This window comes from Panthera tigris, chromosome E1 (assembly GCF_018350195.1).
Source record: "Panthera tigris isolate Pti1 chromosome E1, P.tigris_Pti1_mat1.1, whole genome shotgun sequence".
Taxonomy (NCBI): domain Eukaryota; kingdom Metazoa; phylum Chordata; class Mammalia; order Carnivora; family Felidae; genus Panthera; species Panthera tigris.
In genome coordinates this window covers 58,834,473-58,848,930 of record NC_056673.1, presented here as the reverse complement: position 1 = coordinate 58,848,930, position 14,458 = coordinate 58,834,473, and the positions used below count along the sequence as shown (strand labels likewise).

The 14,458-nt window shown below is 56.0% G+C and overlaps 1 protein-coding gene across 1 annotated transcript; it reads left to right on the top strand.

Moving 5' to 3' along the window:
- Positions 1 to 1,710: 1,710 nt before the first annotated feature.
- On the top strand, positions 1,711 to 13,182 carry EIF4A3 (eukaryotic translation initiation factor 4A3). The gene is made up of 12 exons (XM_042966820.1): positions 1,711 to 1,943; positions 3,778 to 3,850; positions 4,416 to 4,482; positions 4,885 to 4,947; positions 5,534 to 5,666; positions 6,180 to 6,260; positions 8,424 to 8,565; positions 9,027 to 9,165; positions 9,924 to 10,039; positions 12,465 to 12,572; positions 12,666 to 12,793; positions 12,960 to 13,182. The coding sequence occupies exons 1-12, from the start codon at positions 1,775 to 1,777 to the stop codon at positions 12,974 to 12,976; spliced, it is 1,236 nt and encodes a 411-aa protein (XP_042822754.1). The 5' UTR covers positions 1,711 to 1,774; the 3' UTR covers positions 12,977 to 13,182.
- Positions 13,183 to 14,458: the final 1,276 nt, after the last annotated feature.

Sequence of the window (14,458 nt, the reverse complement as noted above, 5' to 3'; positions counted from 1 at the left end):
GCCTGGAGCCTGCTTCCGATTCTGTGTCTCCCTCTCTCTCTGCCCCTCCCCCACTTGTGCTCTGTCTCTCTCTCTCTCTCTCAAAAATAAAAATAAAAAATAAACATTTAAAAAAAAAGAAAAGAGGGGCACCTGGGTGGCTCAGTCGGTAAAGCGTCTGACTTCTGCTAAGGTCACGATCTCACGGTTTGTGGGTTCGAGCCCTGTGTCGGGCTCTGTGCCGACAGCTCGGAGCCTGGAGCCTGCTTCGGATTCTGTGTCTCCCTCTCTCTCTGCTTCTTCTCTGCTTGTGTTCTGTCTCTCGAAAATAACCATCAAAAATCAAAATTGAGATTAAAAATAAGTGAAATTAATTGAAATAACATTTTATGTAACTGAGTATATCTAAAATATTGCCATTTCAACGCACAGTCAACGTAAAAGTTATTAATGAGATATTTTACACCCTTTTCTTATAGTGTCTTTGAAAGAAAATAAAGTTGCTATGTCTTCTCCGCAGAGGATTATCCAGCGTCCTCTCTGAGGCCGAACAGTTTTGCAAACTGTGCTGTGTTGTACGATGCATACGTATTTCAAAGTCTAAGAAAGCGAGTCAGCTTTAGAAATACTCAACATTTGACTACCACCGGCATTCTTATGAGGCATGCTTATCGGATCAATTACCTCCTAGAGTTTGGACATATTCTGCCCTCAGTGTGGGTGTTTCAGAAGGCAGGTCTCACTTACCTATACCGCAACACATTGCGCTTTACGTATGCCTGGTTTCGTGGAAGAAACGATTATCCACTTACAAGTAAATTAACCTTCACAACAGGAGAGCGTTCCAGCACCCTTGGAAAGAGATGGCGGGTTAAACACATGCCCAGTGAAGCGAGCCAAGCCAACCAAGAGAAAGGGAGTGTAAGCCTCACAAAATTAAAAGCACACAGAACGAAGCCAGGTCGGGAGGTGACGCCGGTCCAGGGGCGAGCGAGCGAGCGAGCCTGGCACTGGAGGCACTTAGGCAAGTTTAAGGGTCACACGCAGGACTGGCTCTCGGGTACAGGGCGACAAAAGCCGAGCCCTCCGGGGTTCCCTTCCTGCGGGGCAGGCGCGGTGGCGCACGCGGGGCCCGGGAGCTGCAGGTGCAGCGCAGCCCGGGGGTCGTGCCCTCACACACTCGACCGGCGCAGGGACTCTCCCTTAGAGGCTTAAAACCGGGCTACCTAATCGGAGCCGGCAGCGAGGCTTTCCAAAAGTAAACTCTTTGCATCGGGGGCCAGGGACACTGAGCGGCAGCGCTGTTTCCCGCGGCGAGCGGGCGCCCTCCGCTCCGGCCGGGACCTTAGCGGAACCAGGGTGCGGCCGGGGGCCCTGGCTCGGCGGCTGCCGCTGGCGGGGTCCCCACGCCCACCCACCCGCGCGCAGGGTCCCCCGTCCCGGCGGTAATGGAACAGAGAACACCAGCCCCACATTCCAACCAACCCCGGCTCCTCGACGCTTCGGCCCTATTTATAAGGGGTGGGCGGGGCCCCGCCCCTCGCGAGTTCCCGCGGCGGCTCAAACGCGCGAGAGCAGCAGCAGCGGCGGCGGCAGCAGCACCGCCTCTCTCCCTGAGGCCCCCTCCCTTTCCCTCTTCAGGGGAAGAGGAGCTCCACCGCCCCTCCCGAGACGCGGCCCCGACGCACGCTCGTACGCACGCGCGCGGTGGCGTCAGTTCCTGGCGCCGGCGGCGCGGGGCCCTGCTTCCGCTTTCCGCTGCGGCGCGCGCCCCGCTCTCAGCCGACTCGGGATCATGGCGGCCACGGCCACGATGGCGACCTCGGGGTCGGCGCGGAAGCGGCTGCTCAAAGAGGAGGACATGACCAAAGTGGAATTCGAGACCAGCGAGGAGGTGGACGTGACGCCCACGTTCGACACCATGGGCCTGCGGGAAGACCTGCTGCGCGGCATCTACGCCTACGGTCGGGGGCCGCGGGGTGGCCGGGCGGCGAGGGCGGGGGCGCGGCCGGGAGGGAGTCCCGGGGCCCAGCATGCCGCGGCCCCGCCGTGTCGGTGTCGGAGGCTTCGGCGCGTCGTCCTCGGTGCACAGCACGGTGCCGGGTCCAGCGAAGGCTGAGAAGTCTTCCCGGGCACTTGGGAGCCGTTCACGCGTTGGATAACGGGCTTGTACCTAGTAGGTGCTAGGGACCCGCGCTGCTCTGGGCGCTAAGGGTTTGGCGGTGAATCCGGCAGGCTCGCGCCTAGACCCGAGGCTGCTTCACGCAGTGGTGATGGCTGTGACGCGGGGAGCAGGGGGAGTAGTGGGGCTACTGTTTGAACTGAGGTCTGGATTAAGGAGCCCGTCGTGAGAGGACCGGGCAGAGGGAAGAGCTGGTGCCAGGACCGTGCGGTACTGAGTCCGTGCGTTCCAGGCACAGAAAGAAGCCTCCTGTGGTGGGAGCCCAGGGGCGACTTTGGAGGGGCAGACAGGGCCAGGTCTTACAGCGTGCTGTGTGAGGTGATGAAGAGTTTTTTATTTCTAAGTGCAGTGGGAAGCCCTTGGAGGGTTTTAAGCAGGGGTCAGATTTGCAGGTACAGAGATTATTTTGGGAGTCTGGATTTAAGGGGAGGTGAGAGGTGAGGCTGGAGAGGAGGCAGGGGAGAGGTGATGGTGTTGCGGTGGCGATGGGTTGGATGTGAGCAGCAGAGGTGGGTGGTGGTGCTGTTTGCTTAGGTGGGGAGCCCTGGAGGGAGGCAGAGTCGGGAGTTCTGTCCTGGGCGAGGTGAATCTCAGGGGCTTGGAAGCCATCCAGTTGGAGATGTTGGGAGGCAGTTGCCCGAGTTGGGAGCCTGGGAAGAGTTGGGGTGGGGGGGCAGTGCAGATGGGAGTGATCAGCATCTGTGTTTAACGCCTGGGACTGGGCTGTCATTCACCATTGATGTTCTGGCAGTTTAGGCAGCAAAGAGGGTGCTGAGGGGATGGGAGGTGAGAAGTGCCAGCGCATCCCTGCCTGGTGTGAGGCTGACAGTCCTGCCTGCCTCCGGGCATCCGGGACATCCCTGCCCCAAACACTTTTTAGTTTCCCAGCCACGTGCGTGGTCACGATGAGGGTTTTAAGTCATCTATTATAGTTTTTATGTTAAATGGAAGTTGTACTGTATTTTAAAAGACTGCCCCAAATTAAAAAAAAAATTTTTTTTTGTACATAAACTTTTGTTTACTCGGAAAATACTTTTACTCCTTCAGAGTAGCCTCATTCCCCGGTAACAGTCACGTAGAGGGATGGTGTCCTAGTTTGTATAGCTGCACCGCGAGTGGAAGGGGCACAGTGTGGACCCCGCAGAAAGACCCAGGCAGTAGACTAAATGCAGTGTAGACACTTGGGCAGCATGCAGACCGATACGGAGAGGGAAGAGGGGCGGCTGCAGAGCCACTGGACTTCTTTCCCTTCCTTGTAGTTCAAACAGTAACGCAAAGAATAGCTCTGCAAGTGACTGTAAATAACACAGAAGGGATTGCAGTCAAAGGTGAGCCCCCGCCCGGGGTCCGGGAGTGCCACCGTTAACTTTTTGGGGGGTTTTGGTAATCCAACTGAGGTCTCTGTATTCTGCAACGGTGTTTTTTAAATAAGGATTTTGTACAAATGAGATCCACGTTAGTATGAAAACATGGTTCAGCCCGGTTCATTCACCAGCTGTTTGTCGAGAGCTTCCGTATGTTGGACTTGGGGTTAGGGGGGTGGGGGTGAGGGCTTAAACAAGGATACCGAAGAGCTTCCAGTGTGTGGTTAGAACTAACTTTGTTTCTCTCTGCAGGTTTTGAAAAACCGTCAGCCATCCAGCAGCGAGCCATCAAGCAGATAATTAAAGGCAGAGACGTCATCGCTCAGTACGTCACTGGCCCCAAACGGGGTTAGGCTGCAGTCAGCCCAGTGCAGAGAGTGCTTTGGGAGGACCATTTTTCACCCTTTCCTTGACTTTAATCCACAGGGTGTCTTGTTTTTTTCTTTTCCTGTCCTTTTTCTTTTCCTTTCCTGTCCTGTCTAGAAAGCCGTCATATTTTTAGCCAGCCTTACCTATCAGTTGGCGTGTGGAATGGTTTATAATACTCTCTTAATGGCTTTATCCCCCATTTGCCTTATTCTTAAAGACTTGGTCACAAGATGAATTATTTTTGGAGGCTGGTTTTAGTCCAAGATTACAGAAAAGAATTACATTTATATAAAGGGGAATCTCTCCTTTTCTGCCACCGGTAACACTTGGTCTCCCTTGGTGACCCCGCAGAGCCCCCGCCCTTCGGTTGAGGCACTGGTCTGCTCCGGGAGGTGGGGCTCCTGCTCAGAAGCTGCCCAGGTGCTCCTGCACCTGCCCCTGGGGGTAATGCCATGGTGGGGGTGCCGTGAGTGGGAGCAGGGAGCCCGTTCTACACCCTCGGTCTGTGTTTTCTTGAACAGGTCTCAGTCTGGCACAGGCAAAACCGCCACGTTCAGCATTTCCGTCCTCCAGTGTTTGGATATTCAGGTAATTTGCAACTCCTAGGAAATCCTTCCTTTTCTCCTCTAACTGCAGTTCAAAAAGGGCAGCTTTGAAAAATGTCTATTTGGTTGTACCGACTCAACTAATTTCTTAAGAGGTTCTTAGGTGTGTACTCACATGAGAGCTAATACTCTGTCATCAATTCCTTGTCGTTTAAACCGAGAGATATATCAGCGGACATTCTTGTCTGCAAGCCGCAGTCCTGCCTGGTAAACCCCGTGATTGCTGGGTTCACGCTTGAACTCACATTCGGGTTCGTTTACCTCTGTTAGACGTGTGGTCTCATGTGCGGTTGACGTGAGATAACATTGCAAAGCGGTCTGTGCTGAACTAGTGTGTACCTCGAAAATACTGAGGACTCTGTTTTCTGACACATTATTTTACCAGGTTCGTGAAACCCAGGCTTTGATCTTGGCTCCAACGAGGGAGTTGGCGGTCCAGATCCAGAAGGTGAGACCCAGGGAGGCGGTGCCGTATTTGCAAGTATTGCTTTCTCATTCAGTGGTCAAAGGCTGACTGGTTGGTTGAATCTAATCCTGCTTTTTGGTTTCCTCTAATTTTATTTCCTGATCCCTAACATTTGTGACGTGAATTTCTGATACGTTTTAAATCATTTTTAACGTTGCTGGTGTGATTCCACTAGCTTTTTGTGGTTTTAGAATTGTAATTTTTTTCAGAAAAAGATTCGTTTTAGTTAAGCGGGTGTAACTTTTATACTTAAAACACTATAAACACTCGATACAGGTTAAGAAGTAAATACTGTCTCTGGGTGGCTGGGATTATGAGTTTTATGTGTTTCCGGGGTATTTTGTAATTGAAATGTACTGCTTTTGTACTAATAAGCCAGCAAAACGACTTCATTTTGGCACAGAAAAGAGTAGGAGGGGGAGAGCGGGTCTTTTTGTAGTTTTATGCTGTAAATAATAGAATAAATGACTCTTGGTGGTCGTCTTACGTTGGAGGAGAAATTACCTTCGTTTTGGGAAAACCGCGAGGTCTCTGACTTTGCACGAACGTGAGCCTCGTTTGAATTCAGGGCCTGCTCGCGCTGGGTGACTACATGAACGTCCAGTGCCATGCCTGCATCGGGGGCACCAACGTGGGGGAGGACATCAGGAAGCTGGACTACGGGCAGCACGTCGTCGCCGGCACCCCCGGGCGTGTCTTTGGTAAGCGCTTCTGTCTGTAAAAGTCACGCACCCAACAGGGTTCGCAAGTGGCGTTTAAAACCGCCTGGGACTGTTTCCCGTTGCCATGCGGCGTCACAGTTTTGCACGTGGGTGACGTGTAGGAGGTGGACAGAGGTCTCTGAAATGCCGTGAAAATGTGAAGAACAGCCAGAACGGCTGGCCCTTTCCTTGTAGCCTGAGGTCTAATTATCTTCTTTTCTTTTCTTTTCTTTTCTTTTCTTTTCTTTTCTTTTCTTTTCTTTTCTTTTCTTTCTTTTCTTTTCTTTTCATGTTGGTTAATTTTTGAGAGAGAGAGAGAGACACAGAGTGTGAGCGGGGGAGGGGCAGAGAGACGGAGACACAGAATCCGAAGCAGGCTCCAGGCTCCAGGTTCGACTCGGGGCTCGAACTCATGAACCACAAGATCGTGACCTGACCGAAGCCGGACGCTCAACTGACTGAGCCACCCAGGTGTCCCTTGAGGTCTAATTATTTTTAACTGTGGTTCCGTAGACATGATTCGGCGCAGAAGTTTGAGGACGCGCGCTATCAAGATGTTGGTTTTGGATGAGGCTGACGAAATGTTGAATAAAGGTATGAGTAAGAGCGTAATTTCCTCCCAACGTTTAACTACGTTTTCACAGCACGAGGTGGAAACCAGCTAACACAAGCGTTCTCCGCGTGAGCAGAAGCGCTCGGCCCAGTCGCGACTACGAGCATAGAACTTGCGCCCTGTCCTTCCCGCGGTGGGGAAGGGACCGCTGTGCCACCGCTCCTCGCGCGTCCGGGGCTGGCGCAGGTGGAGAGGCGCGCGGTCGAGGCGGGGCGCGTAGAGATGCCTGCTGTGCCCTGTGGGGCCCTGGCGGCTGTGACAGGGAGCCTGGGTTTCTGGTAACAGCGTGTCGTGTTGTCTAGAGGTTCTGTAATCTCTTTAGCTAGCTGTCCTATTGGTTGTCTAGGCTTTTACTTTCTTATTTCGATTTAAATTTACCTTATTATATATTTTTCAATGTTTACGTAATTGTTTTGGGAGAGGGATAGAGAGCGAGCAGGGGAGGGGCAGAGAGAGAGGGAGAGAGGGAGACAGAATCCCAAGCAGGCTCTGTGTCGTCAGCACACAGTCCCGCTCGAGCCCACAAATGGTGAGATCGTGACCTGAGCTGAAACCGAGTCGGACCCCAACAGAAAAAGCCAGCCAGCTGCCCCCTTTTTTAAAAGAATTTTAATATTTATTTTTTGAGGGGCACCTGGGTGGCTCGGTCGGTTGAGCGTCCGACTTCCGCTCAGGTCAGGATCTCGCGGTTTGTGAGTTGGAGCCCCACATCGGGCTCTGTGCTGACAGCTTGGAGCCTGGAGCCTGCTTCCGATTCTGTGTCTCCCTCTCTCTCTGTTCCTCCCCCACTCATGCTCTCTCTCTGTATCAGAAATAAACATTAAAAAAAATATTGTTTGAGAGAACTTGTGCCAGCAAGCAAGGGGGAGGGGCGGAGGGTGGGGACGGGGACAGAGGATCTGAAGCAGGCTCTGTGCTGACCGCAGAGAGCCCGATGCGAGGCTCGATCCCACAAATCGTGAGATCATGACCTGAGCAGAAACTAAGAGTCAGACGCTCAACCCACTGAGCCACCCAGGTTCGTAGGCTGATCTTTTTCCCAGTTACGTTTTAAAGCAAATTTTTAGACTCCACGCGTACCTTTTAGGATTTTCACGTGTTTCTATCAAAACGTCTGAGGACAGATATGTGACGCCCCCCTCGGTGGTGGCGGCTGTGGTGTCAGTACGGTGACAGGGAGATGCGACTGACAGATGCTTTGGGTCCAGCGCCCGTTAGAGCGCCTCTCCGTGTGTCCACGCCTCCGCTGCCTGCACACACCCTCCCCTCAGTCCCTGCTCCCACACCGGGGGGTCACCGGGTGACAGACGCAGCGGCTGAGGTGCGGTTCCCGCCGGTTTTCCCGGTGTCCGGGCCTGCGGGGCCCCTGCTGCGTGAGGAGCTGTCCCCGCGCCCCTCTGTCCGGGGGCCCTGCTCTTCTAGGGGGCGGCGCGGTCACCGCTGCGCACTCGGGCGGCTTCCTTAGCGTTTGAGGAAGCGTCGCCTGCGGGCGGCTCCTCGCGGGCGGCCCCTGGGGCGGCCGTTTGCACAGCGAGGTCTCCAGACGGACGGTGTCTGCGTCATCTGGGGGTTTGCTAGAAACGCAGGTCTTGGGCTCTGTCATTTGTGGGGTCACGACTTCGCGGTCTGTTAAGGGGCCTTTGGAGGCCGGGTCCCGCCGTGCGGGCATTCTCACGGGCTCGCCTGCTGACCCCGTCCTGCCCGGGGCAGCGGAGGTCGCGGTGTGGTGGCCCGTGGGCCAGGTCCCACCAGTCGAGGTGTGGTTGACGGGTGACATACACCCCTAAGGATCCCACGTGTGCGGGAGATTGTTCTGTCCGAATCCGGATCTCTGGTTTTTCTTAAAACGTGGCAGATCTGGCCACGTCGGACGCACATCCTCACAGCAGCCCGACAGCAGCGGTGACCGCCAGCAGGCGTCTGAGGTCATGGGCGACCCAGGGCCGGGGCTTCTGTTGCTCCTCACGGCCGGCATCCGGGCCTGTCGGGGTGGGGCCGCGACCCCCAGAGACGGCAGAGAGGGGCGCGTGGATTTCCGGGCTCCGCGGAAGATATTCTTTGTGAAACCTTACGCCTCACATCCACGACCTCCGTGTCCAAGCGCGCGGCCTTCAGAATTCTCCACGTCTCCTCCTTTGTCCCAGGTTTCAAGGAGCAGATTTACGACGTGTACAGGTACCTGCCCCCGGCCACACAGGTGGTGCTCATCAGCGCCACGCTGCCTCACGAAATCCTGGAGATGACCAACAAGTTCATGACGGACCCCATCCGCATCTTGGTGAAGCGGTAAGCACGCCCCGCGCCTCGGGTGCCGCAGCCACAGGCCACGTAGCTGGTGTTTGGGTCTGCAAACGTGTAAAGTGTTTCTTGTATTCTTTTTTGGGGCACCCGGCTGGCTCAGTTAGTGGAGCGTGGGACTCTTGATCTTGGGGTTGTGAGTTCGAGCCCCATGTTGGATGTGAAAAAAAAAAAAAAAAAAAGCTAACTTTCACGACAGGCCTTCTTCTTTGGCTCCGCGATTCCGTATTTACGAGCTAGTTGACGGTATTTGTCCATCATTGCCGTGGGAGCAAAATGTGCAATACGAGGTGTGCAAGTTGTTGAAGGCGCAGGCTGGTCGGGCCCGTGCAGCAGAGGTGCTGGCCCCCGGGAGGGTAGAGGCCGCCGCCGGGAACGGTGCGTGGCTTGTGTGCGCCCTCAAATCTTGGTGGAGGAATGAGTTCCCGGGACGTGCCTTTGTCTTCCAGCGATGAACTGACCCTAGAAGGCATCAAGCAGTTTTTTGTAGCGGTGGAGAGGGAAGAGTGGAAATTCGACACCTTGTGTGACCTGTACGACACGCTGACCATCACTCAGGCGGTCATCTTCTGTAACACCAAGCGGAAGGTACGTAGCCGCCTTAGCTCTTCAGTGTTCTCGTGGCAAAAACTGAACTTGGTTCTCTTTGGAACGCAGCCCAGACCTTGCCCGTGGTGGCTCAGAAGGGGACAGGCGGGCGTGGCCAGGGAAGCTGTACGGACGTGTTCACGCGGGTCCCAGGACCGGACACAGGGACATCATTGGCTTTAGGTGGGGCCCCGGGCCTGGGTTTTCCTAGGCTCCCAAGTGATGCTCTTGTACAGGTGGACCAGACAGCCAGGAGTCCGCCACCTTCCAGAGGAGATTTGAATTTAAGTTTCAAATGAGAATAGTGAGAGACGGCCTTTTTTTTCCCTTGAGAAACGTACACGGAACCAGTGAGAGGAGTTTTGCCCCAATATGTGCTGGGCAAACGTTTCCCACACGTCTAGTAAAGATTCCTCTGAGGTTTTTTTTTTTTTCCCCCCAAAGGTTTATTTTGAGAGAGAGCAAGCAGGGGAGGGGCAGAGAGGGGGGACAGAGGATCCCAAGCAGGCTCTGAGCTGTCAGCGCAGAGCCCGACGCGGGGCTCGAACCCAGACGAACGTGTGAGACCGCGACCTGAGCCGAAGTCAGACGCTCAACCCGCTGAGCCAAACCCCAGGCGCCCCGTGATCGATCCGCGTGTTAAGGGCCCCGGCGCTGAGCGTTCACGTTGGTTCCGCGGACGACTGAGCTGAGGTCCACAGCACGCGCCCCGGTCTGGTTTCGGAGCTTACGGTGGCGGCTGCTGCTTTGCCCTGCAGGTGGACTGGCTGACGGAGAAGATGCGAGAGGCCAACTTCACGGTGTCGTCCATGCACGGCGACATGCCGCAGAAGGAGCGCGAGTCCATCATGAAGGAGTTCCGGTCCGGCGCCAGGTGGGTCGGCGCCACTTCCGACCCCGGACCGAGCCCTCCTGCCTCCCGCCTCCTGGGCGTGGGCGTGGGGAGCCCTGCGGGGGCGCTAGGCTGCGGGGGGTCGGGGGCGGGTAGGGGTCTTCACTGCCGAGTAAGGAGGTTTTCCGGTGGTGCTTTTGTGTTGGGGTCTTAGCCGAGTACCGCTGTGGTCGGAGAGCACGTGGCGTCGTTCCTTGCAGCGTGTACCCAGGTTTGCTTGCCGGCCCGGCACGCTCACTTCTAGATGCCCCGTGCGCGTGTGCACAGGCCGAGCGCCCCGTGGTCGCCGTGCCCCGGAGGCTCGGTTGCCGGTTGCGTCTCGGACCCTCCGCACCCTCCCCTCTGTTTCTCTTTACTGTCTCCGCAGCAGCGAGGGAGCTGTGGGTGCAGCTCTGAGTTCCGTGTGTCCTCGATGGGTCCTGAGGCCGTCGTGCCGACCAGTTCAGGGTTTTTGGGTTTCTGCAGGGTTAGCCTTCATCACAGAAGCGTCCCTCCGTCCGTAGTAATGCTGCCTGTCGGCAGTCCTGCCGTGAGGCCGGCCCGGCCGCCTTGTGGGGTGGGTGTCCCCGCCGGGTCCCCTCACGCGTCCCGCCCCCACTCCGTGTGCCGCCCGAAGCTGCAGGTGTGCGCTGTGCACACGGCTCGCGGTGGCTTCTGGTTGGTTTTCTTCGTCGTTGTAATGCTGATCGCTGTCTTGGGATGCAGTTCGTCCCGTGTTGTTTGATGCTGTTGAAACTACGTTTGAATTAATCATCTCATCAGTGCGTTTACCTCTCATGCTCTTTTTCTGATTCCTTTTTTAAAAATTCATTTTGAGAGAGAGCACGTGCACATGCAGGGAAGGGGCAGAGAGAGAGAGAGAGAGGGAGAATCTTAAGCAGACTCCGTGCTCAGTGCTCAGCCTGATGTGGGGCTTCTGTGAGACCATGACCTGAGCAGAAATCAAGAGTCGGACGCCTAAGCCGGCTGAGCCCCAGGTGCCCTGGTTTTGGATTTCATATCCTCATTCCTTTTCCCCGTTTCCTTTTCTCCTGAGGGAGTGTAGCGCTCTGTGCCTCCATCCTCCACATCTGTTGTGATTGGCACGTGGGCCTTCGTTCCTGCTCCCGCAGAGACCAGAGGCTTCAGTGACCCCTGCATTTCTAGAAAGCGGTGGTGGTGGTCACGTGTTTTCTAATATCACAAACTCCACAGGACGCCTCTGCTTTATGTGACAAAACGTACATACGTTCAGACTCATACTATCATTTTACTCTTTGTCTTTGAACTTCTGTCTGGGATGGATGTCCTTCTCCTTGAAGAATGTCTTCACCTATTTGGTTTGGGGCTGCCAGTGACCCAATGACAGAGTGTCCGTTTTGGATTGTCTAGAAGTGTTTATCTCGAAGGAGAAACTTGCTGAGATAGAATTCTGGGAAGTCGCCTGCGGTCTCGCTGCTGCCCCACCCCCCCACCCCCGCTTCTCTTTCGCTGTGTCAGCGGCTCCCGCTCTGATGCGTCCGTGCGGCTCTGGTCTTTCCTCCTGCTGGGCTGCTGTCCGGCTTCCTGCCCCTGCTGTGTGGCTGGGCTCTTCTTCCCTCTCCCTCTGGGGCTGCGGTTGTAGGTGATTATGGGGCAGTGACACCTCCCCGTTTTGTTTTGAACTCCCTTCTCCCGTGTTGCTGTCCCTTAACTTGAATGCTTCTAGACCAGCGACGTCCAATAGAAATATATAGTTCAGGCCACCTCTGAGATTTCCTAGTACCCGTGTTAAAACAGACAAAAAGAAACAGGTGAGGTTGATTTTTAATACAGTATTTGACTCATCGGGGCGCGTCATTTCAACATTTGCAATATGTAGCATTAAAAATACCAATTAAAGTGTTTTTTACTTTTTTTTGTACCGAGCATTGAAAATCCTGTGTGTATTTTACACTCTAAAGAGCATCTCATTCCGGGCCAGCCGCGCTGCACGTGCTCGATGGGTAGGCGGGCTGGTGGCCTCGGTATTGGACGTGGCGGCCCGTGGCGTGTCCGATCCTGCCCTGGCTGCGGGACAGAGCGCTGTGAGTTGCATTTCAAATTTGAACACGCTGTAAAGCCTGCGCCGAGGTCCAGAGGCCACCAGCCCTGACTCCCCTCTAGGCGGAAGTAGGACGTCTTTCCCAGTTGTTGATACGGGGCTGGGTTCAAACAGTTAAACGTAGTGCAGCAGAAGCTACCAGAACTCTCTTTATCAGACGGTGCGCGTGAACTGAGCACGACCACAGACGCGAGGCCCTTCGTGGACAGGTCTTTCCGGTGTCGCCCCGATGCTGCACGCCCGCAGGGGGGCCGGTGTGAGGGTGACCTGACGTGTTTCTGCTCGTCGCCAGTCTTAAGCTTTCGTGACCGGGGTGATTGCCTCAAGCACCTTCTCTCGTTGCAGCCGTGTGCTCATCTCCACGGACGTCTGGGCCAGGGGCTTGGACGTCCCTCAGGTGTCCCTCATCATTAACTACGACCTGCCCAATAACAGAGAGTTGTACATACACAGGTAGGGGTGGGCTTCCCGTGGGCCTCCCGTTGGCGGGTGTCCCGTCCCCTTTCCTGCTGCATGTACTGAAGGGATTTTGCTCTGCCCTCGAAGAATCGGGCGCTCGGGCCGCTACGGCCGGAAGGGGGTGGCCATCAACTTTGTGAAGAACGACGACATCCGTATCCTGAGAGACATCGAGCAGTACTACTCCACCCAGATCGACGAGATGCCCATGAACGGTGAGCCGGCCTGCCCTCCAGGATGTGTGGCACCCGCCCTCGCCCTCCCCCTCCCCTCCCCCTCCCGTCTTGTTTGTGTCTAGAATACGTCGTGAGCCTGTAGCTCAGTTTACACGTTTGCACCCCGTTTGCATCCTTCCTTCACACGTGCCTTTCTCTCCCTCAGTGGCTGACCTGATCTGAGGAACCCGCCGCGTTGACGAGCTGGCGACCGTCGCCCACCTCGTGCCGCTGTCGGGAAGTGTGCGGGGGCGGTTTCCGGGTGATGGGGTTTGTGTGAGCTTGGCGACAGCCCCCGGGACAGGCGAGCCCTCGGTGTTCTTTTCTTACCCACGTGTAAATAATGCTTGGAGTTTTTTTCATTAAACGTTTAAAACTTTTCCCATAAACTCTTAATTTGTGTTTTTTTTTTAATACTTCTTTTTGAAGCAATCTGCATACCCAGCCTGGGGCTTGTCACGATCCCGAAATCAAAAGTTGCACGCTCCACCGACTGAGCCAGCCAGGTGCCCCTCAGGTTTATATCTGTTCAGGTGCCACCGGCCCTTCTAGTAACGTGCTGGGCGATCTTGGGCCACAGGTCGGGTCGCTTCACTCTGCTTTCTGTGTCTGTCGGTGAACGGAAGTGGTGATACAGCCCGCCTGTGCAGACCTCCCCAAGCGGGTCGAGATGGCAGCAGTCGAACGTCCATGGTTGGGAGCTTGAGACGTTTCTGAAGTTCACCCGGCGACTCCGACCCCGGGCATCACCGTCGTGTGGCGTGTGGAAGGAACTTCCCGACGAGCTCCCGTCCTGGAGCGGGGCCGCACAGGGTCCGATGCAGCGCGTGCCGGGCGCCTATGTGCCGGCAGCGGAGACCGCGACACCACAGCCCCGGCCACGTGCAGCCAGGAAGCAGCCGCCGTGCCGGGCACCGGATCCCACTTCTCGCGGTCGGGAGGGAGGGGGTTCGGCAGAAGAGGCCGTAGATCCTTGACTCCAGCTTGGCCCTGGGTTTGCGCACCAGGAGCGGGAGCCCCGCGCGAGCAGCTGGGGGGAAGGGTTTGTCAGCAGCCGTAGCGTTTCTGGCTTGACAAGCGCGGTGTGGGTGGAGGAGGGAGGGGAGCACGCGGGGCCTCGTCCGTGGCTCGGGGAGGGGGCGGCAGGAAGCAAGCCAGAGGGAGAGACGCGTGAGAAGCCGAACTCAGATGCCGTCTAGGAAAGAGAACAACTAGCAAAACACGGGAAAACATTCAACCTGGCAGGTGACTCAGGTGTGACGTGTGGCCAGGAAAGATGTAACGACCGTGAGTGTGGCGAGGGCGTGGGAACGTCGGTGCTGTGGTGTCAGTGGGAAAGCAGCCTGGCCCTGACCAGTGGGAGCAATGAAGATGTTCTCTCTCTCTGAGGGGGGAGTTCTGCCTTAGGCAGCTTTCCGGAACGTGGACTGGTGGGGGGGGGGGGGGAGGCTGAGTGCTGGGAGGGGTGCGTGGGGAGCCACTGTGCTTGCATGGCTGTGAGGGGGTTGGGGGGCGTTGGGGGGGGGGCAGCCGGGGCACGAGTGTCACGGCCCAAGTGGGTTTAGCGGTGTCCCTTGGCAGCCGAACGTTGAGAGAAGCAAGGGGGCCGGTGTGCCCGGCCAGACGGGATGTTGAAAGCCGTTCAGCATTCGACACTGAATATTC